This window comes from Antechinus flavipes, chromosome 1 (assembly GCF_016432865.1).
Source record: "Antechinus flavipes isolate AdamAnt ecotype Samford, QLD, Australia chromosome 1, AdamAnt_v2, whole genome shotgun sequence".
Taxonomy (NCBI): domain Eukaryota; kingdom Metazoa; phylum Chordata; class Mammalia; order Dasyuromorphia; family Dasyuridae; genus Antechinus; species Antechinus flavipes.
The window spans coordinates 438,591,876-438,616,899 of record NC_067398.1 but is presented as its reverse complement, the minus strand read 5'-3'; the positions used below and the strand labels follow the sequence as shown (position 1 = coordinate 438,616,899).

The window sequence follows — 25,024 nt, the reverse complement described above, 5'->3', positions numbered from 1 at the left end:
TAGATCAAAAATTGGCACTGCAGATAGACAAAGGATTAGGCCCAAAACTGAACAGGAGGAAAAGAAAGGGCTGGATAGCATCTGTGAAATTATGCAGTGACTTTAAGAATCCCAAGCTGTTCTCCAATACAAAAGGATATCTTTTTAATACAAATGTTCTCTTAGTGATGCTGAATGATTATGAATCTTAGAATATCATAATTTCCAAGAAATCAAAATTATGGGTAATTCCAGAATCAGTGGAGAGGTGTATGGTGAGAACAATAGGCTGCATGTCAAGTGCAGGGACTGTTTGAGTTTTTAACCTTTATCTCCCCCATATCTCATACTGTACAGTAACAGACACAAAGTAGGTGCTAACAAAATGCTTACTGAATTCCAGAATTAAATTAGAATAGATTTTAGAACATTTCTAACAAGGAATTGTCATGTTCATGAGGAGTGCAAGGAATTTTTTGAGGGAGAGAGGGATTTGACTTTGTGATTTATTAAGGGTGGGGAAAATAAATCATTTCACTGATGGAGAATGGGGATCTCTCTGCACTTTATACTCTCTCTCTCTCTCTCTTTAAAATTAAAGCTTTTTATTTACAAAACATATGCATGGGTAATTTTTCAACATTGACCTTTGAGAAACTTTCTGTTCCAAATTTTCCCTTCTTTCTCCCCACCCCCTTCCCTAGATGGCAGGTAGTCCAATATATGTTCAATATGTTAAATTCAAAATATGTATACATATTTATAGTTATCTTGCTGCACAAGAAAAATCGGATCTAGAAAGAAAAAAAAAAACCTGAGAAGGAAAACTAAATGCAAGCAAACATCAACAGAAAGTGATTACACCTTATACTTTTAAAGAGTTTCCTGAGATTTCTGGAGATTGTCCATATCCCAGGTAGGGATTACTGACTATAAGTCTGGCTCTCTAGTCACTATGCTGTGCTGTAAAAAAGAGATCATTCAGGAAATGTAAGCACAGAAAAAGAGCTGTGCTGATCATGTAGTGAGAGTAAGGAATAACAGATGCGCTCTACTGTTCAAGTTCTGCACTAGTTTAAAATAAAATTTATATAAAATAAAATTTTAAAATAAAATCATAGTTTAAAATGCTCTTGGGGAAGTCAGTCCAAGAGGGATGTGAAACTAAAGACCACTGCTACAAAAGCAAATGATCCCACTGGGAAAATAGTAAGAATTTTCTAAAAAACCCAAAATAAAACAAAACCCCCCAAAAAGCCCAAGGTGGATACAGAAAGAGAGAAATCCCTGACCCATCAGGATTTCTATAAATATATATATGGAAGATAAATGCTTGGGGTAAGGTACTCGAAAATTAACACAATCTAAGACTGACAAAGTCATGTAAGAATACTTTAGAGGTCAGTTAAACTGAGCTGAGGCTATTTCATGACAAGGGCCACGCAGATGTTTTTAGGTATTTTGGGAACAAGGTGATCAGTAGGGGAAACTGCACAGGGTGGTTAAAATGATATAATAGATTCTCTGCCAAGGAGAAGAATTTTTGGACAAGGAAGCTTAAAATAAAAATGGCTAACAGAGAATTATCTAGATAATTTCAACTAATTCAACTAAGATAAAGTACTTCCTAGAAAGCTAGCATAGTGCATGGCACATAGTAGGTATTTAATAAATATTTATTCCTTTTCCTTTGCTAATAGAGGTATGGTATCCAGAACTAAGCATCTGATAATCCTGCTGAACCTTGTTCTGTTCATACCATAGGATCATGGATTTAAAGCTGAAGGGAGTTAACTCTTTAGTCTAATCCCTTATTATACATGTGAGCAGAGACCTAGGGTCTCTCCCTAGAAGTCAGGAGTTCTATCACTCTGAAATAAAAAGATGTTCTGAGGATAATTTTTTTCTTTACTTTTTTTTTTTCAGAGTGAAAGAAGTCCTTGCCATCCTGGAGCAAGGAAACCTTTATTGTGGCTGCCTGGGATGGGGGATGTCACTACTAGCAGATTTCCCTACTGTCAACCCCAGCAACACCCCAAACCAGCCTGGGAAGTCTTCCACATTGGTCACTGGCTCAAGGTCCCCTAGATTTTATATGACAGAGATAGGATCTTATCTCGAATCCTTTGTCTTCAAATCCACTGTTTCCACACTGCCTCCACTGACCCGGATCAGGTTTGGAAAAAGACCACCCGGATGGTGAGACCTTGCTATATGAACATGTAGATTAAAGGATTTGGGAATCTTATTTGGTAAAGAAAAGATTGGTGTGGGGGAGAAGAGAGGAAATGAGAAAACTGTCTTAAAATATGAAGGGCTGTCAAGAAGAAGAGAATTCCAATGTACATAAAACTATACTAAAAATAAGGTATCTGACCAAACTCTTTCTATGACATAATTATGGTCTTGATACATAAACAAGGGAAAGTTAAAACAGAAAAAAGAAAACTAAAGACCAATATCTTTAATGAACATCAATGCAAAAGATTTAAGTAAAATATTAATAAAGAAGTTAAAACAACATTATCATTAAGATTATATACGATGAACAGGTTGAACTTTTACTGGGAATACATGATTAGCTTAATATGAGGAAAATTATACATTTAATTATACTAATAAAAATAAAAATCAGGTAATTGTATCAACAGATGCATAAAAAGCTTTTGACAAAATAGAACAATTTTTATTTAAAATGCTAGGAAATATAGGAATACTCCTCTATAAAATGAACAATAATATCGATCTAAAATGAAGCACTAGTATCGCATTTAACAAGGATAGACTAGAATCCTTTCCAATAAGACCAAGAGTGAAACAAGGTGGTCTATGATCCACTTCTACTTGACACAAATGAGGGCTAAAGCAATAGAACAAGAAGAAGAAATTGAGGAACAAAATGAAAATACAAATTGTAAATATCTGCCAATAATATGATGGTGTATTTAAAGAATCCTAGTGAGTCAATTAAAAATAAAATGAAACAATAACTTGAACAAAATATCAGGATATAAAATAAATCCACACAAATTGTCAGCATTTCTAATAATGCCAATAAAACCCCCCAAGAAGAGATAGAAAGAAAAATGCTATTTAAAATAACTACAGAATGTAAAAAAAGGTGGAGATTTCCCTACTAAGAAATATGTATTATATAGATACCATAACAAACCACCTCTTACAAAAATGTAGACCTAGAAAAATGGAGAAGTAATAATTGCTCATAAATAGGCTGAGCAATTATAATACAAATGATAGTGTTAATTATACACACACTATATGTATAATATATGTATATGTATATATATTTAATGCCATGCCAATCAAACTACCAAAACATTATGAAACTAGGAGGGGAAAAAGTCACATGGAGGCAAAAAAAATAATAATTTCATGGAAAATTATTAACAAAAGTAGGAATGAAGGTAAAACTTGGGAATAGCAACTTTTAAACTCTACTACAAAATAGTAAGCCTTAAAACAATTTGTATTGGTTAAAAACTAGAGAAATTGATCAATGGAGAAAATTAACTAATTAATAAATGGAAGCAACCAAACTTAATAACGTACTGTTCAATGAACTCAAACACCTCAGGATTGAGATAAGGATTAACTATTTGATTAAAAAGTGCTTGGAGAAGAGTACAAAAATATAGAAAAAATTAGCTGTAGAACCCCAAACCTCACAACTTGTGCCAAGGTAAGTGCCAAATGTATTCTTGACTTAACTATAAAAGGTCACATGATAGACAAATTAAAAAAAATGGAGCAAAAATTATCTATCAGATATATAGATGGGAGAAAAGTTTGTGATCAAACCTGGGATAGAAAAGATCACAGAAAAAAAATGGATGATTTTAATGACACAAAATTAAAAAGGTTTCATACAAATCTAATAATATGAAGATTAAAAGGAAAACAATTGGGAAAATTCAGTTGCAGTATGTTTCTCTGATAAAGATCTAATTCTCCCCTCACATATGTGTGTGTGTGTATATATATTATGTATATGTATTGTATGGATGTAGAAGTAATAATTACTTATAGAAATAATTCAAATTTATAGTAATAATAACCATTCCTCAATAGGTAAATGTTTGAAGGATATGAACAAGTAGTTCTTAAAGAAATTAACCTGAGTTATTCATATCCATGTAAAATGCTTCACAACACTAATGATAAGGGCGAATTAAGGCAATTGTGATATTCCAATTAATACTTGTTAGTTTAGCAAAGACGATGAAAATGGAAAATGATAAATAGTGGAGAGGATGTAGGAAAACAGGTACACCGATAACACTGTTGGGAGAGCTGTTAATGAATAAAACCATTTGGGAGAGCAATTTGGAACTATATGCATAACATTGGGGAATAACTGAACAAATTATGGTTTATGAAGGAAATGGAATACTATTGTTCCATAAGAAATGAAGATGATTTCAATATGACTTAGAAAAATTGTAATGAACAAGTGAGATGAATAGAATTGGAAAAACAATTTATACTTTAAAAATAATATTATAAAAATGACTAGTTCTAGGATTTACATAAACTGATAAAAAATGAGATGAATAGAGAAAAGAGAATAATTTATACAGTAACAACACTGTAAAGACAAACAATTTTGAAAGCTGAAAAATTAATGCAATGACTATCCATGATTTCATTAAACATGCTATCTCCTGACAAAGAAAATGATGGACTTAGAGTGCAGAATAAAGCTTTTTTTTTCTTTTTTAACACAATCTGGGAATTTATTTTACTTGACTATGCATAATTGTTGTGATGAATTTGTTTCTCTCTTTTGTTTTTCTCACTGGGATAAGGGAAAGAGGAAAGAGATTTCTCTTAATTGAAAAAGAAAAAAATTTAAAAGAAAGACTACATTTACTCTGATAGACCTAGAGCAATGGTTCTCAAAGTGAAGTCTGAGGTCTTTTGGAAATATCTAAGACCCATTTCAGGGAGTCTATAAGATCAAAACTATTTTCTTTCTTTCTTTTTAAAAGCTTTTTATTTTCAAAACATATGTATCATTTTCAACATTCACACCTTTGCAAAACCTTGTGTTCCAATTTTTTGGATGTCAAGTAATACAATATGTTAAACATGTTTAATTCTTCTATACATATTTCCACAATTATTATGCTGCACAAGAAAAATCAGATCAAAAAAGTAAAAAATTAGAAAGAAAACAAAATGTAACCAAACAACAATAAAAATTGTGAAAATGTTATGTTGTGATCCACACTCAGTCCCCCAGAATCTTCTCTCTGGGTGCAGATGGCTCTCTTCATCACAAGATCATTGGAACTGGCCTGAATCACATCACTATTGAAAAGAGCCACATCTATCAGAATTGATCATCATATAATCTTGTTGTTGCTATGTACAATGTTCTTTTGGTTCTACTCACTTCACTCAGCATCAGTTCATGTAAGTCTCTCTAGGCCTCTCTGAAATCATCCTGTTGATCATTTCTTATAGAACAATAATATTCCATAACATTCATATACCACAATTTACCCAGCCATTCTCCAACTGTTGGGCATCCACTCAGTTTCCAGTTTCTTGTCACTATAAAAAGGGCTGCCACAAACATTTTTGCACATGTTTTCCCCTTTTTTATAATCTATTTGGATTATGGGCCCAGTAAGAGATACTGCTAGATCAAAGGATATGCACAATTTGATAGTCCTTTGGGCATAGTTCCAAATTGCTCTCCAGAATGGTTAGATTCGTTCACAATCCCACCAACAATGTATCAGTGTCCCAGTTTTCCCATATCCCCTCCAGTATTCATCATTATCTTTTCCTGTCATCTTACCCAATCTGAGACATGGGTAGTGGTCCCTCAGAGATTGAACTGTAAGCAACAAATTCTTAATTTGTATTTCTCTGATTAATAGTGATTTAGAGCATTTTTTCATATGACTAGAAATGGTTTTAGTTCCATCTGAAAATTGTTCATATCCTTTGACCATTTATTAATTGGAGAATGCTTGTATTCTTATAAATTTGACTCAATTCTGTATATATTTTAAAAATTAGGGCTTTATCAGAACCCTTGGATGTAAAATTTCCCCCACAATTTACTGCTTCCCTTCTAATCTTATCTGCATTGGTTTTGCAAAACTATTTTTATAATAATGCTAAGATAGCATTTGCCCATTAAAGTTCTCTTTCCCTTCTCAACAACATATGTGTGTTGCTGAATTTTCTTTACATACTACAATCAAACCAACATATTACAACAAATTGAACATAGAAGCAAATATGAGGATCTTAACATTCTTTTTTTAAAAAAAGATAAACATTAAAGAGATTTGCAAAACTACTAATGACTAAAAGTCATTTACACTATTTTTTTGTTTTGGAAAATACAGGGATTTTTGGGTAAAACATGTTAATAAATAACAGCATATAGTTAACATGAAATGAATTGACTATTATTTTAAAATGAGTTAAATATTTTAAAATTTATCAGCTTTAATTTCTAAAATGACAAGCTAGATGGTTCAGTGAATAGAGTAATGGTTTGGAGTCACAAAGACCTGGCCTTAAACACATATTAGCTGCATGACCCTGAGTGAGTCACTTAACCAGTTTGCCTCTGGATAAGGAAATGACAAACAATTCTAATATCTTTGCTAAGAAAAACCCCGTGGACAGTATCAGCATGATATAGTTCACATAACTGAACAACAACCACAAATATCAATAGATACAGTTTAAATAAACAAAAGCAATAATTTTTAAGAGCAGAAAGGATCCTAAAACCAAAAATTTTGAGACCCACTGGTTTAAAAGATTGAACTGTAAGCAACAAGTGGAGATTACAGAGAGACTAGTTTAGATTCCATGGAAATAACTTTGGAATCATTAGAATTCTGCAAAAGTGGACTTGGCTATTCAGATTGGTAGTGAAGTTCCCAGAATATCTCGAAGAAGACTGTTTAACCCTTCATGCAGCTAAACTCCATTGTTAATAGATTTTTCTTTGAAAATGAGCTAGAAAGCCAGGGAACTCATTAGGCCTTCCTCTCCAGTTCTAGCATATATAAGAAAATCATTTTGTTGTTTTTGTCTTGGAGTGAGAGGGGCCTTGTTGGGGAAAGGAAGGAGAAACATTCTCAACAACTCCCTTTTTCCCCTCTTTCCAACAACTGGAAAGGATTTTTTGTTGTTGAATTTTTTCAGTCATCTCTGACTCTTTAAGACTGTGGGGTTTTCTTGGCAAAGATACTGGGCTGCTTTTCCATTTCTACTTCCTTTTCCATCTCATTTTACAGATGAAAAAACTGACCTGGGGCAAACAGGGTTAAGTGACTTGCCAAGGGTGATACGGATAATTCCTTCTGACTCCAGGTCTCACACTGGCATTGTGTCATCTAGCTGCCCTCGAAGGGACTTTAAAGCTTATCTAATCCATCTTGTCATTTAGCAGCTGAAAAAACAAAAACAAAAACAAAAACAAAACCAGAAACCCAATGAAGTTAAGTGATCGAAAACCACAAAGTTAGTTAAAAGAGAAATGAGATAAGAGAGCCTTGTCCCAGTCTAAGATTCTTTCAACTAAACTCATTCTCCCACTTTTCCAAAATCCTCTAAATTTTCCACTAAATCAGAAACAACAAATATGTGGCCCACCACACTCCAAGGGCAGGTGAACCAGATAAAAAGGGAATTGGAAAATATTTAATGAAATATATAAAAATACAATAAAACAGATAATAGGTGACTTTTAAAATTCAATATGTGCCTTACATTGATCCTTTTGAGTGGTTTAGTAGCTCCTATTTCTATCTGACTTCGACATCATTGCTCTAAATGAACATATTTTCTCAATTCAATTTATATTATAATTCAATATATATTATAATAATTTATATGACCTCCTATGGAGGTTGGGATGGGTGGATATTTGCTTGGAGAGTAAAAGAATAAAGCAAACATCTAAAAAAAATTAAAGGAATAGATATATAGATATAATAGATCTTATTTATATAGTGTTTTAGAGTTTGTAAAATACTCTATATTTATTATCTATATCTGTATACATCTATTTGATCCTTACAACAATCCTATGAGGTAGGTATTATTATCATCTCCCATTTGATAGATGAGGAAACTGAGAGACAGAGAAGTTAGGATAAGTTCTTCAGCATTACATAGCTAGTTAAGTAAGTTGGGGTCAGAAATGAAATTTGTGTCTTTCTAACATTAAACCCATTTAAAAAACCCCATTTACCTCTCAATTACTAAATAGTATTTATAAAAGGAAATGTGACTATTTTAATAAGATGGTAATATTTTTTTAAATGACAAGGTCTAGAGAGAAGATGTAATAGTTGAATTCTTCAGTCAAAAGTCCTAGCTTTACTTTTCACCAAATCATTTTTCTTCTTTGAAACCTAATTTCTTCATTTGTAAAATGGAGATAATAAATAATGGAGGAAAAGAGGGAAGGAGGAAAGGATGAAAAGAAAGAATGGTAAGAAGGAAGGAAAAAGGGAGACAGGAAAGGAAGGAAGAAGAAATGGCAAGAGGGAGGAAGAAAGGAAGGGAAAGGAGGAAAGGAAGGAAAGAAAAAAGGGAACAAAGGAAAGAAAAGAAGGAAGGAGGAAAGGATGAGAAAAGGGAGAGAAGAATAAAGGAAGGGAGGAAGAAAAGAAGGAAAGGAGGAAGGAAGGAAGGAAGAAAACAAGAAAGAAAGGAAGGAGATGAGAACTTATTAAGCATTTCCTATGTACTGGACACTGCAAAACAAACACTTTAGTTATTACCTCATTTGTTCCTCACGAATAACCCTGGGAGGTAGGTGCTTTTATCATTCCTATTTTACAGTTCAGAAAACTAAGTAAATCAGAGATTAAGTGATTTTCTGAGGATCATTCAATTTATAGTTAGGGTCCAAGGATGGATTTGAACCCAGGGCTTCCTAGCCAATTTGCTAGCTAGTTTCCTGTAGGAATAGGACCCTTAGAAGAAAAATGAGAGAGTATAGCATTATGTAAATATAAACTATTATTAATGTTGATAATACAATAACTAACCCAGAAATAAAAAATCAAAGTGCATTCCTTTGTGATTAGATTCACATTTGTAATTGGATATTTTGTAAATTTTCATTCTGCACAAAATGTATAGTAGAGTTTTAACTTAAGTCATATTAAAACTCATAAACACCACTGCCAGGGATAACCTCTAATTAAGATCAGAGTTGAGATAATAAATTCACAAATATCTACTCCAGTGATCTGACATACAGAATAAAGTTGTACAATTAAACTGACAAATAGTAAAATCCATCATTGTTCAAAAATGCAGGTAGGAAGGAGGAGCAGCTAGTGAAGCTAGTGAAGTGGATAGAGCACTCTGCCTGAAGTCCCGAAGACCTGAGTTCAAATATGGCCACAGACACTTACTACCTTGTGTGACCCTGGCTATGTCACTTAACTCTGCCTCAGTTTCATTATTTATAAAATGAACTGAGGAAGAAAATAGCAAGCCACTCCAGTATCTTTGCCAAGAAACGGGGTCACAGAGAATCAGGTATGACTGAAATGATTGAACAATAACAACAATCACTATATCAGAGTAATAAAAATTGTATAAAGGTTAAAAATTAAAAAATTTGAATTTATCCTAACTCCAACGCCAGCTCAGAATTTTTGTACCTTGGACCATTCTGGACTCTGAAAAATGAGCTTTCCCTTTATCTTGACAGAAACTAGTCTATTGCTTCACAGCAACTATACCTTCCTGATTTTCAGGTCTTCATTTATATTTTGTCTTCCTCTATTAAAATGTAAGTTCCTTGAGGGCAGTATGTATATACATATACACACACATATATTTCACACATAAATATATATGGAAAATATGATTAAGCTGAGCTTTACTAATGATTAATTTAAATGGATTAATTGAATTTAATTCAAATCTGCCTCAAATATAAGTGCTTTAATTAGTCTTTTAAAAAACATCATATTTATACACTAAATATTTTCAGTAATTTTCTTATTTTTCTTATTTAATTGATAAAATTATTTAATTAGCAAATAGCATTTTTATCTGTGATTTTGCCAATCAATCCTCTAATCTTTCTTTTATTTGGCCTATGGCTTTTTAACAAAGGCTGCTTGCTTGCTTAGTTCAACAGAGTACCTCATTGCTCATTGATATCAGGAATTAAAAGATCATTTCCCTAATTTGTAATTTCCGTGAATGGATTTCCACATATTGTGTCTCTTTCACATAATTTACAGTATATAGGATAAATGACTGTGTGGCTTCTTGTAGAGAACAATTTTACTCCCTAAAGAAAGGCTTAAGTGAAGCTTGACATTTCAGCTTTTCCTTAAGTTTTTCTGTAATATCTAGATTATTGATATTACTTTGTGTTTGAATTTCCTTTGTTTTACTCATTCTACATTACTTACTAGTTATAGAAATGCTTCGTTCATTCTTGACAGAAAAGTGGGGGTGGTAATCTGATTAAAAAAAAAAAGCTGTGTATTATAAAGGCAAACATTACCACCAGTGTCACGTTACAGAAATCTTTGTAACACATGTTATTTACTTATTCATATGTCACTACTTCAAAACTGCCAGCAAAGCCTATCATGACAATATGTCTTCATTTCATTCAGTACCTATCATCTGGTACACAATCTTAACTAGTTGTCTATGTTAGAAGTTATATTAAAATGATTTTTATCAAAGAAACTCATGCCAGTCCTTTGTGGATATCAGATGATTGAAGGATGTGAGTGTAGAGCAGACATGTCAAACTCCCTGTGCAAAATTCCAAGACCCTATCCAGATCAAAATGTAATTGGCAAATGTTTAACAAAATACATAAAAAGTACTATAGAACATAGATAATGTTAATTTGTGGTTTTCTAAGGTAATATCTAGGCAGCTAGATGGCACAATGGATAAAGCATGAGCCCTGGAGTCAGGAAATTAAGTCTTGAAGAAGATGGGCTGTGGCTGCTCCTTGTCTGAAAGTCTATTTTTAAACCTATGTCACCTATAGTTTTGGATAATGTGAAAAAATAGTGGAAAGGCTGCATTTTTAGCACTACTAAAGTAACAGAAAAAATTTTATATCCAATAATAAGTTTTAGAAATCTCTAGTTTCAAGCATATGGAATAATTATTTTCACAAATAATTGGCACAAAAGTAAAGTTCTTGCACTCCTTCTCTTTTAGTTTAAAGTTCTTTTGCTCAGACTTTTAAGACTTGGGACAAATAGACATTTACCAGGCCTCATTAAGTGTACCCCAATTTCAGGCATAAAACCCTCATTCCTGCATTTCAAGTCATGGCCCAGAAATTCAAACCCTATTCTCAGATACCATCTTCTTAATTAGCTGATCTAACCCAAATTTTCTTTTCTTTTCAGAAGCTCCTACTTTCACTCAGCACTATCTTCAAGTTCTTGCCCAGGACTTTATAATCTTTAGAAACTGTCAATTTTTTTCTGGAAGTATAATTTATTCCCATATGAATCACTAGAAGTAGGTAGTGTTTATCAGACTTGAAAAACTTCAGGAGTGTCCTGATAATATCTGGATTCCTGTCGCAGGAAAATAGCAGGCCTTTCCATTGTTAATGTCACAACCAATAGATACTTGAGGGTGTCACTCATTACTAATATTCAATTTCTTTTTCCTTTGGCTTTTTTTTTGGAGGGGGGGGAGCAGAAAGAGACCAAATCTCCTTATCTCATCCAGGCTTGAAGGGCAGAACTAATACTGATCATTATGAAAGCTTTAACCTGCTCTGTTTTTCCAAACTGGATAGCGTTGCCACTTCTTGGGCAGCCAGGTGGCTCCCTGGTCCTGGAGGCTCATCTCATTCACGCCACACTTAATATGACACTCAGTTGTTTTAACCCAGCTGCAGTTTAGATCTACCAAGTGCAAGTAACCCACCAGCCTCAGTTGCTGTTCAGTAGTTCCTGATTCTTTGTGAATCCATTTGGAGTTTTCTTGGCTGAAATACTGGAGAGGTTTGCCATTTCCTTCTCCAGCTCATTTTATGGAGGAGAAACTGAAGCAAACAGGATTAAATAACTTGTCCAGACTTACATATTTATACTGCATCACTACGTTACATCCTACAGTCTCTTTCAATCTTTTTTTTCTTTTGTAAAATCTTTCTTACATTAAAAAAATGGAACAGTTTGTTCTTTTCCAAAATCTAAATAGCTAAGAGACATTCCCCCCCCTTTTTTCTTTAGAATGGAGACCAGTTCACATCCATAATGGAAAGACAAATACTGTATCTACTTTGTTGGTCAGAGCAAAATTCCACTGTCTCTTAATTCTTGTTATAAGTGAGGTGCTCAGTCCTCACTTCTCAGTTGATTTTGTTGCTCGGTTCTCACAGCAAAATGTTGGGGCAGGGGTGGGAAGGATGATTACTGGAAATGCCTATTTGCATTGCTGGAGAAATCAATCTTCTCGAATTCCTGAATCCATTCATTTTTTCTCTCAGAGGTGCTTAGGAGTAGATGTGTGTAGTCGCTAACCTGTGTGACTATAGCCTATGTTGGTGGTGGGGACCACGGGAAAGTTCAACAGATGTGATTCAAAGAAACATCATGGGAGCAGATTAGTTTCAACAGTTTCATCAGTTGCTCCCACACTAGTTTATATTGTATAGGATATTAGAACAACCAAACCACGAATCCCGTCCAAGAGAAATCCACAAACTCTTTCAAATCACAATAACGATCAAAAAATGAAATCAAAGGCAAATACTGGTAAATTGCTTCTGTCTTTCAGCCTCTCATTATTTCCCTGAACTCCCTCTATCTTCTCACACCCAGTAATGTCCTCACCCTTCCAACACACATTCCTTTCTTCAAGCCAATTCCTGATCAACATTTTATTCTTTTTGCGTCAAGATGACCCATCTTGACATACACCAGCAACTGGTCTACTTCCTACTACCCCCAAATAACCTCACAGAAATATAATCACTCTTCATATCTCCAGCTGTTCCCAAAGCAATAAAAACTGTGGAGGAAACTTTTCCACATGTAGAAGTTGGATGACTACTTCTTCAGGATAATATAAGAGAATTCCTATTCATATTCAGGGGATTGATTAGATGGTTTTTGAGACAATTTTGAGATGTTGTGACCTACTTGGCTCATTGCTTCTCATCCCTACAGTGACTCAATTTCCTTAAAGGGTTTAATTTTAAGATTGCACAATCTGTCAATTAGTATTTATTACAATGTTGGCTGTTTTCCAGATAGTACTTAGTACAGTGAAGGATGCAAAAAAAGCAAAATATATGATTCCCCATCTTGAAATGGGAACGACTTACTTTAAGGGACAAAACTTTCAGTAGCAAATAACATCTATATCTATAAACAGAGATATATGCATATATATATACACTATATAGATATATATGTACATAGACCTAAGTGTGGTACAAGCTATATATAGTTCACTATGCATTATACAGACATTTAGTATGAGGACCTTTGTAATTTTTTCATAGTAATAATAATCAAGCATTTGTCAAGCATCTCCTACGGATCAGGCAATGGGTTAACATAAAATCCTACAATTTAGAAATTAATCATTCCAAATTGAATCAAGAGTCATTTTAAGATACAGACATAATCAGATTCTATCCACTGTGGTTGCAGTCACAAACCAAAGGGCAGCATTTATATAACCAATCAGGGAAGAAGACTTTGGCAGAGAACAGTTTATATCGTCTCATCAAGCTATCTGATGCATCTGGGGCTCATCTCCAGTAATATCACCTTTCAGAATGAAGAACGTGAGACATCAGTGCCTCCTAGTGGCAGTGAGATGAACCTCATTCTAAATGAGCTAGGCTGAGGAAATTGGGAGAAGCTTCCTAACAAGGAGAACTTTGCCCAAGGGGAATGGATCATCTCAGAAGTTAGTGAGCTCCCCTTCTTGAAGGAATTTGAATGACAATATATTATAGAAGAGAGGATTTCCCGTAGGGCAGGAGTTCTTAGTCTTTTCTGTATCATAGTCCCCTTTTGGTAGTATTGCAAGGTCTGTGAATACTTTCTGAGAATCACGTTTTTAAATGCATAAAATAAAATTCACAGGGTTCAAAAGAAACCAATTATACAGAAAAAAAAATGTATTCCCCCCTGCCCCCTCGATTCAAGTTCATGAATTTCCTGAAATTTGTCCTTGTTGGTCCATAAACCCCAGGTTGGAAAGCTGCTGCTGTAGTGGAGGTCACTTTATAGGCTCTGAAGTGCTATGATTCTGGATCTAAAACTCCAGTGGATCTTGCCAAGTTAAAATACAAACCTAGACACAAACTCTAAGTTGTGTTGTCAGGGCCCATCCTTATTATCAAGATGCTGGGGACTTTAAAAAATACAACTTTTTAAGCCCATCTATATAGTTATAGTAGTGTTGGGCTCTGTCTCTGGGGAGTGATAAATCCTGAATCCTTGAAACATCCATGTACATGTAATAGATGCGTACTAAGAGTTATCCTCTACAGCAGTTGCTAACCTAGGATTTGTGAAGCTTTTTTGTTTTTAAATATACTAGTAAATTGTCTTTCTGTGTAAAGGTTAAGAACCCCTGGTCTAGAGAATTGTCATAGAAAGATTTTTAAACAGGCACACAACAACAGTAATGAGCGCTATAATTAAAATTGTAAAAGAAAGCCTTCTAGATCAATCAGTCAATACTGACTCAGTGCTGTGTACCTATTATGTTAATAATAAAAAAATTAAAATTAAAAAAAAGAATTTAAATGGAAATGGGTGGGGTAGGGTGGGGATTTGGGTGGGGAAGATTTTTCACTGTGCCCTTTTAAAAACAACTTTTATTTTTCCAACTTTTTCTGAGTCCTTTTTTCCAACTTGATAATTAACATTACTCTTTCCCTTACCAAGACCAGTTTAAAGACTCCAGGGTCAATAACCTGGGTTACAAAATAATCAATTGGCTCAGGTTACATAATTAGATAATTTAAACTGCATTATACATTAAGCTGCTCCTGAGTATTTCCCTGGGGCCAGTTGGGGGTCTAAGTCCAGGGAGAAGTCACTAAGAAGCAAGAATAAACATCTTTTTTTTTTACCTTCTTCCTAGGGAGAGCCCCTTTTCATCCTACTATGTAAAACATGCCTTGTTATGTTAAGAGAGAGGCAGGGAAGAAAAAGTTGGATTGATGCCATCTCTTTGTTTTCCTAGTTGAGAGGAGCTTGAATAAATAAATAATTTATTCGTTGTAGAGTTCAGGACTTTGCTTTGAATTTTACTTGGTGTATAATTATATATAGTACTATTATTATATATCCACTTTCAAAATAATTTTTAAATCTGCACAGCATTTTTCTTTTAAAGAAGATATACTTCAATATGGCTCTATTTTTTATAAGCAGAAAATTGTGAGTAAATTATATTTTTGCAAAATAGGTTAATTTTAAATGTACCAGGAAGCTGGCTATTTAAAAATATCTTGCTGAAAAGCTTTTTATAAAACAAGTTCTTTTTTGTTATTGTTGTTTAAATATACATGGGGAAATGAGGTGTTGCTGTGGATAGAGCACCAGCCCTGAAGTCAGGAGGACCTGAGTTCAAATTTGACCTCAGACACTTAATACTTTCTAGCTATGTGACCCTAGGCAAGTCACTTAACCCCAATTGTCTCAACAACAACAACAAAAAGTATATATATACACACACATTTTCATATATCAAGTTTTCTTAATATGAAGTTTATATGTGTGTTACACATTAAATCTGATAAGGTCAAGAAACACAGTAATATTAACTCCATTTTTACAGATGACAAAATTATTTTTTAGAAAACTCATAGCATGAGTTGAGGCAGAACTGAGGTTGGAACACATCTTTCAAAGTTCACTGGAATGGTAAGCTTACACTGAAACTTAGTCTGCTTGGCAGTGTTAGATATACATAATGTGTTCATATATTTAGTGTAGTTTTTAGAACCATCAAAGATTTATTTAGAAAAAGTCATTCAGTCCATAAAATAATGAATAACACACAATTAGTTGATTATTAGTCTATCTCCATAGAATGCATGTAAAATAACTGGTGTCCACTTATAATTTTAGGCCTTTCTAATTATAATTTTTTGGTACCCAACCTCATTGGGGATATTTGTATAAAAATGAGTTTGAAAGAACAAAACAGCAAAAACATCGACAACAAAGGCTGGCTATGAAACATTCATCCACAAATTCCAAACAATTTTATTTATTTTATTTTAATGTATTATTATTTTACTGAATTAGAAAAGATAACAATAAACTTCATTTGGAAGAACAAAAAGTCAAGAATATCAAAGGAACTAATTAAAAATGTAAAGGAAGGAGGTTTAGCAGTATCAAGTTATAGTGATACCTAATTTGGATTTATATCTAGTCATTCTGAGGGGCACTTTAAGCCATGTTACCAAATGTTAGAAAATTATTTCACTGCTCTGGCAAAATAACAAAGATATTTATAAATAATAACAACAAAATTAAAAAAAAAACAACCTAAGTTTCTTAATGAAAAATTGATGAACTGAATCAGTATTTCAAGATACTGGCTTTTTCTGTGAAGTATCTTATAAGGTGAGTGAGCTAATGAAGTCAATTTTATTTCTCCTTATAAAACACTTACTGAAAGCAAATGATCTCACCTGACTCACTAAACAAGTTCACTTGTAATATTGTCAGATTCAAAACAACACTAATCTGAAGAGATAAGATTTAAAAAACAAAGACCATCCTTGTGTTATCTGACATTAATAGCAAGCATTATGAAAATTGCTCAAAAATGTTTACCTTAAGGAATCAACTCAACTTTTGTTTAAAGTGTTTCACCATGGCAGAATTTGAGACAGGATAGACAACTGGCTTTAATGATGAAATAAAAGTGTTCTGAAATGTAAAGCATGTTCGTGAAACCAAGAACACAAAAGTTAGGTAACTGGAGGCAAGACAAACCTTTCTTTTCCTGGGAATAGGTTCATCAAAGAGAAGGTTGCTTGCTTCTGTTTCATCAATGCCATCATCTGGCTGAGTGGGTGTTCGGAAAGGCTTGAAGCTATCGGCTGACAGAGGTGGAGATGGGGTGGACGGGTTGGATTGATCGCTGGGGGCACTCCAGCTCCAGTACCCACTACTGCTTGTACTTGAAGGCACAAATCCCCCTTCTTTCCAAGATCCGCTGAGGCCCTCTGTTTATACACAAACATATCAATAAATAAATAAATATTTCTTTGCACTGAGGTCCAACAAGTGTCATTTAGAAATGAGAATTTTTTTACTCTGGGAACCCTGGCTCCAATAATGTTCAATCATGGATATTGTGTTAAATGATTTGCATGAAGTGGTAATGAACAAAGTTCCCCAACTATTTATACCTCTCCATCTCAAACATGCTGGGGTAGGACTCAATAGTTTATCTTCTCTTTATTATTTTAAATAAATGTTCATTTTGCTCTGTCTAGCATTAACCAACTAATGAAAAGCTGTGGAATATGGCTAGATAACAGAGCAAGGCTCTTAGATCTGACTTCTCATATAAAGTAAAATATTAAGCTGAAAGGGAGTAAGATGCAATGGTTATAGTGCTTCAAGTTTTAATTCTAGGTATATAATAATGCCTAAACCTCAGTTTGCTTTCTTCATCTGTAAAATGGGTTTGATGTTAATTACACTATATTCTGTCTTCTCATAGGGGTCAACATTTGAATTTAATTCAACAAACATTTATTAAGAACCTCACATGTACAAGGAGCTAGCTAGATGTTAGTTATATAAAGACAAAAATTAAATAGTCCCTGCCCTCAAGAATCTTCAATTAGATAGCTGATTAAGACAATGGATGGGCTACTAGGTGGTGCCGTAGTGCACGGAATGCTGATGAAGTATGAAAGACTCGTTCTTAAATTCAAATGTGACCTCAGACGCTAGCTGGTAATCTTGGCAAGTCATTTAACTCTGACTCAATTTTCTCATCTGTCAAAAGGGGTCGGAGAAGGAAAAGACAAACTACTACATTATATTTTCCAAGAAAATGCCAAATGGGTCATGGTGAGTTGGACATGACTAAAAACACGTGAGCAAAAAGACACAATGCACAATGGATAATCAAAAAGATCTAACTTTTACTCCTGCTGATACTTCTCTAAACCTCAGTTCCTTCATCTGTCAAATGGGGATAACGGTTATGAGGATAAAATGAGATAAAGCATGTAAAGTATTTTAAAAATCTTACAGCATTCTATTACATCCTGGCTATTATTTTTACATTTAATAGTCCTTGAGCAAAATGTACATATATTAGTTTATAGATGGGAACACTGAGGTTCAGAGATATGCAATTTTTCCCAAGTCACACATGTGTAATAAACAAATAGCAGATGTGGCAGGCATTTGAATGTTGGTCCTATATTTCTGATTTCCCCTCATGATGGGGCACGAATGAGAATTAGACAGGAAGGGTAAGTATGATAGGTTGCAATCTGTATTGCTGGAGAGAATTCCTATATTTTGTCATTCTTCCTTCATCAGGGTCAATAAATTGGTATGTCAAGGGAATGAGGCAGATATAGTTGCCTAGATTTAGAAAGCATTGGTTAAGGTTTATGAATTAATATTATGTTGGAATGCTGAAATACTAGAAGCTTAAAGGCAATTTCACAGAATCACACAGAGCAGGAAGGAACTTCAGTGGCTATTAAAGTATAATATAAAGTGAACTGTTAACAGTGAGCTATTTTTGCTAATTTAGGGAAAGATGATCTGGCTGGTATGTCTACAATGTTACTCAATATCAATGACTTAGCTTTCATTAATATGTACATGTATTTGCTTAATTTACTTTTTGTTTCCCTGTCCTGAATAACATGGTTAGTGATTTAAAGGTATTTTTAACAGAGGGAGGAAATCTAGTAATTCCTCATATCATCATATCAACAATATCATAGAGATTAATATTCTTAGTAAAGATGTTTTAATTACTTACATGCTTGGCTCTGTATTGTTTTTAACCATTTTATAAATGAATTGAATAAAGGAAGAGATCATATATTTCTCAAATTTGCAGATGCATAAAGTTGGAGGGGTCACTAACTCCCTGGATGATAGTCAGGATTCAAAGGATTTTGACAAACTTAAATAAATGGTTAAATCTAAGAAGCTGATATTTATAAGGATAAATGTAAAGCCTTATATTTGGATTTAGAAAATCAGCTTTACAAATTACAAGACAAAGGAGGTATGGTTAGAAAGAAATTTGGCTGAAATAAATCTGAGAATTTTAGTGCACAGCAAACACAAATCATTTAATAGTATGATATGTCAGTGAAGGCAATCTTAGGTTGCAAAGCAAGAATTAGGACAATGTCTAGGATTAGGACAGTTCCACTCTGTTCTGCCCTGATAAGACCACATTTGGAATACTACCTCTGTTTAAGGCACCACATTTTGGGAAAAAACAACAACATAAAAAAAAATAGAACCGCTGCTCTGGAGCTAAAGGAGACTTCAGACACAACAAAAATAAGTCCAAGAGTGCCCAGAGGAAGCCAATCAAGTTGATAAAAGGTTCAACTTTATACCTATAAGGATCAACTACAAGAATTTGGGGTGTTTAGCCTGGTGAAAAGTAGACATATAGAGGAGGATAGGAAATGACAGATAAATTCAAGAATATGAAGGGCTGTCATATGCAAGAGGGAAAAAAGTTGTAGGAGCAGTGGGTAAAAACTGCAAAGAGACAAATTAGGGTTAATGTAGGTATACACTTGGTAATAATAAAAGCTACTGCAGCGTGAAAAGGGATGGTACCCCTTCCCTGGTGAGCTTTATCTTTGCTTCTTTGAATCATTAGCTTTCTTCTAAGTTCATCTCAGTTACCACCTCCAATGAGAATTCATTTTGGCCTGATTTCCTCAAATCACAGAATTCTCTATCTCCTAAATTATCTGGAATGTACTTTCCTTGAAACAGAGACTATTTTCCATTTTCTCTTTGTATCCCATAATAGGAATGCTTTGACCCCTGCTGATGTTGGATTGTTTCAGGGTCTTATTCTTCATGATCCTATTTTGGGTTTTCTTGACAAAGATACTGGTTTGCCACTTCCTTCTCCAGCTCATTTTACAGATGAGAACACTGAGGCAAACAGGGTTAAGTGACTTGTTCAGGATTACACAATTATTAAGTGTCTAAGGCAGATTTGAACTCATGAAGATGAGTCATTCTGAATCCAGGGCTCTATCCACTGCCCCACCTAGGTTGGCCTGGCCTCGAATATAATTATTAACTAATGTTTAATAAATTAGCAAGTTAATGTTTGCTGACATTGTTGTTTGGGCAAAAACATCTTTTTAGGTACACAGCAGAGGGGGGGTATAGTCCAGGAACTTAAACCATATGAAATCCTTTCCCACTTCTGAGATTTGGTTACTCTGTCATCTTTATAAGATAAATCTAACACATGATATAGTCTCAAAACAAAAACTATTAGTTTTTAGATAATTTTATTCACTGAAAGCATGAATAATTTTGAGAAGCAATTTTCATTACATTGTTAGTCAAGTCACATAAAATCAATGATTTATAACCCACCCATTATTGTTACATGGACTATATTTCAGTTAGAAACTAATTCATTTTTGTATTTTAATTTATTTAATATTTTCCCCAGTTATATTCAAAACAAAATATTTTACATTTATTTTTAAGATTTTTGAGTTCTATTTTCTCTTCCTTATCCCTACCCACCATTAAGAAACCACATATGAAGTTAGGTAAAACATTTCCATAACAGTCAAACTGTGAAAGAAAACACAGGTCTCCCACACTAATGAAAATAAAAACCCTTAAGAAAAATTAAGTTTAAAATAAGAGAGAGAGTGAGCGAGAGTAATAGACAATGCTTCGATCTACATTCAAATCCTTCTCTGGGTATGGACAGGATTTTCATCATAAGTCCTTCAGAGTAGGTGTGGATAATTGTAACTGAGAATAAGTCATTTATAGTTGGTCATTCCAGAACACTGCTATTACTTTTAGACAGTATATTTCACTTTGTCCGTGGAGGACTTTCCAGGTTTTTTTCCTGAGAGCATTCTGCTCATCATTTTTCAGAGAACAATAATATTGCATCAGAGAACTTTGCTTCGAATTTTTTTTTATAATTATTATTGCTAATTATTTTTTCTCCTTTCACCCTGTCCCTTCTCAGAAGTGTTTTGCTACTGACCACTCTCTCCCTCACTAAGTTCCCCCTTTTATCACCTTCCTCTCTTCCTATATCTCATTCCCTCCTATTTTCCTGAAGAATAAGACAGAGTTCTATACTCTTATTGATTGTATAAGAAATATAATTCAATCAGAAGATCAAACCAATGAACTATTTTTCTGATAAAATAGTGGACTTACCGTATTTTTGTGGTAGCCTTTCCTTTTCTCAAAAAGGAACAAATAAAGTATTTGCTAAAGATTTTGATGATTTTTATATTCTGAACCCTTCACCTTTTCAAAGGACAAATTCTGACTAAATGAGACAGATCACAATTCATTAAATGAATTCATGAATAGGTTATCACCAATACTGAAGCAAATCTTTTACTATTGGAAGAAATACCTTCATTTAGTATAAAATGCTTTACTTCCTGTTATAGATTAAGTCAGAGAATCAGGAAAATTATTAAATCAGCAGGTTTTTCTTGCCTAATTGAACATCAAATTACTTTCTTTATAATTGTATGAACACACATTTGTTCTAAGGAAGCAAATAACATTCAGCTTTAAGAAAAATGCCTTTTGTAATTCTACTCTTTTAGCATCAAAGAAATATTAGAACTTTTCTCAATAAGAAATAGCAAAGGACTTAAAAGATAATGACAAAGGTGAAAAATGGAATCTTTTATTTATATTATAATCCCTTTCCTTCTTGATGAACTCCAGTTCTGTAGCACTGTGTTTCTGGAAATAAGTTGTGTTCTTTAACTATATTATTGCTTAAGAGCTCTTTTGGAAGATAAGAAAGTAAAACAGAATGCCTACCTTCCAAGTTATTTTAATGAGAAATGCCATATTATCAACAGAGAAGGTAAGGTGAACATCAAAAAACATTTCATGATTTACTACCATTCAGTAATGTGGAAATTAGACAAGTCTACTCTAGCATATGCTAAATTATGAGATAGAAAGTACTGATTCATAGTAGAGAATAACTTGTCTTCTGACAATACCTCATAAAGGCTAGTGTTATTAACTACAAAATAGCATATTTTTGACAGGACTGCCTGAGTATTGATCAGATTAAATATAGCTTCATGCTTATTATAAAAATGTTCAAACTATAGCTTTTTATTGAATTAGGTACATTTTCAGAAGTGGATTTTTTCATTGTTAGTAGAGTTTTTGTTCAATAATCTTAACTTAGCATTTTAAAATTTTAACAAGTTTGATTTAGGGGCTAAAATTTTTTAAAATGTTAACATTTTACAATGAACTTTGTTACTTTCAGTTCTTTAAAAGAACAGGTAATTTGGTTTAATCTTTGACCATTTCTCTCATCATCGAACCTTTTCCCTTTTACTATAGTGCATAGAGTCCTGGGCTTAGAGTCAGGGAAAGCTGAATTCAAATGCAGCCTCAGAACTAATCATTTGGGGCAGATGACTTAACTTTTGCCTACCTCAATTTCCTCAACTGCCAAATGTTATTGCACCTACACTTCAGGGATGTTGTGAGGATCTGGTGAGATAATATTTACAAAGTGCTTTGCACTGTGCCTTCCTTCCTTTTTTCTCCTTCCTTTCTTTATCAATGAAAATAAAACACTGTTAAAGAAAATAACATTAGGCTTCTTAAACTGTGGGTTGCAACCCTTTATGGGGTTGTATAACTGAATGTGGGGGTTGTGAAAAATTTGGCAAGAATAAAAGGTATTAAATATTGCACCAAGATTTAATTATTTATGTAAAAATAAATCCATCTCCTTATTATGCAAATTTGCTCCTGTCTTTAATAAATGGTAAAATTATATACACATTAAAGAACTGTTTTAAAATAAATATCTTTATGATTTATTATCAGCAAATGTTTGATTTGTATACCTGTTTTTTATACTTATATACTTAGAATCATGTGAAAATTTCTTGGCTGAAATGGGATCACAAGTAAAAACAAATTTAGGACGTCCTCCCTAAATTACATTACCTTGGGGGAAAAATCAGGTTTCAGAAGACTAGCAAAATGCAAATACTGCAGAGACAGATTATGGGGTAAGGGGATATGGGTTGTAACAGGGACAACTATGACAGTCAGGGAAGAATAGGGAGCTGACATTAGAAGCTCTTTCATCTCTCTTTGCCACGCATTTTATTTTAGGTCTAAGTATTTATTTTACTTATGTAAAGACTCTTTACATGTGGCAAAGGAAGGTGTCTTATCTCTTGTATGTTATATCTATTAAAAAGCTGGCACAGAGATTGTGATGGGGACTTTCAGTCATCGATATCTATTGAATAAATTTCTCTTTTTTGGCTAAAAGTGGAGAATAAGAACAGTTTTTGATCTGCTTTTTGTTGCTTTCATCTTTCAGAAGTTAGAAGAAGTGATGAGGGGAGCTGTTATACTAGAGTAGATTCTGCTCAATAAAGAAGGGATTGCTTCATAAAGTTGCAGGCTTGGATACCTCCACCATAAATTATCAGTCTGCCTATGATCAAGAAAGAGCAAACAGAAAAGGAGAGGCAGCCATATGTTCACAGCTACACAGAGGTCAGATTTGTGGTCAAGGACTAGAGAAGAAAGTTTCTCCAGATATCAATGATTACTGAATCTGTGATTACTCGAACCCAAGTTCTAGTTGATTTAGCCCTTGAAGATATGTGGAAACTGAGGCTCAGAAGGACGTCCCCAAATGGAAAGTGGCAGGACTAGATATTTTCTTTGAAAGGTTGTCAAGTGGGAGGTTGAGATCGATGATGTTTAGCCCCAGAGAGAAATTAGAAGTGAACTAGGAAGAGAAGTTGCAAAGAAAATTGCAGAGAAAAAGATTTAGACTTGAGGCTCCATTCCTAACTCTTCAAACTTTTTCTACAATGCCTTCTTATAGTTATCTTTCCTTTTTCTCCCCCTCAGTTTCTTTTACTATGTTGCCTTTCCTTAATATAATGTAATCTCCTTGAAGGCAGGGATTGTCTTTCTGTTACATTTCCAATCTCAGAATTTAGCACAGTCAAATGCTTATCGACTTGGCAAAGACAGGAATGGTGCAGGAGGGAAGCTGACTTACATTATCTAAGATTTTATTATAGATTAAAAAGGATAACCTAGACTTTAGAAAATCAAATTCAGAGTTATTCAGAGAGCTCTAGAAGATGTACAAAAGATTGCATCATTTTTAGGGTAAAGGAAGATAGCAAGTAGCACAGCGAATAGAATACTGGATACTGAGTCTGAAAGATCCCTGTCTCACATACTTACAGACTGTGTGTCATGTGGCAGCTCTATGCCTTATTTGTAAGAATAGCATAATTATTATTATGCATCTGTTCCTCAGATTTGTTGTAATAATGAGATAAAAGATACAATCATGATATGATTAATGATAACACACGTTATGGGCTGTTAAGGAATCCTCTGAACTTGTCTTTTTGAATTGCCATATTTTCCAGAAACACAGGCTCTTCAGGAGGCCCTGAATGTATTAAGGATGAAATCCTCCCCAACTGACAAAATTTGTTGTTTGCACCCCAGGCTGGATTCTCTGTGTATCCTTGAGAGGGAAGACAGGTGCCAGCCAGTCTATGCCAGGCTAGGAAAAGTGTTTGTGCAGCTAGGTAGGGTCCTTTGCAGATGAGTGGACCCTTCTATTTTCATAGCCTATAGGCTCCCAGAGGATAGCTAATTCTGGTTCTGTCTTCCCTAAAAATGAAAATGATTTCAGACCAAGAAGAACTGAAGAAATATGGATAACAGAAGCAAGGGTGATTCAGTGGAAATAGTGTTGGATTTGA

The 25,024-nt window shown here is 33.9% G+C and overlaps 1 protein-coding gene across 1 annotated transcript in view; it reads right to left on the bottom strand.

Annotated features, from left to right (window-relative positions):
* ZNF704 (zinc finger protein 704) overlaps window positions 1–25,024 on the bottom strand; it is a 321,372-nt gene that overhangs the window by 38,168 nt on the left and 258,180 nt on the right. The window contains exon 4 of the mRNA XM_051969987.1: window positions 16,983–17,215. Coding sequence (XP_051825947.1) covers window positions 16,983–17,215 — 233 coding nt within the window. The remainder of the gene's footprint in view (window positions 1–16,982; window positions 17,216–25,024) is intronic.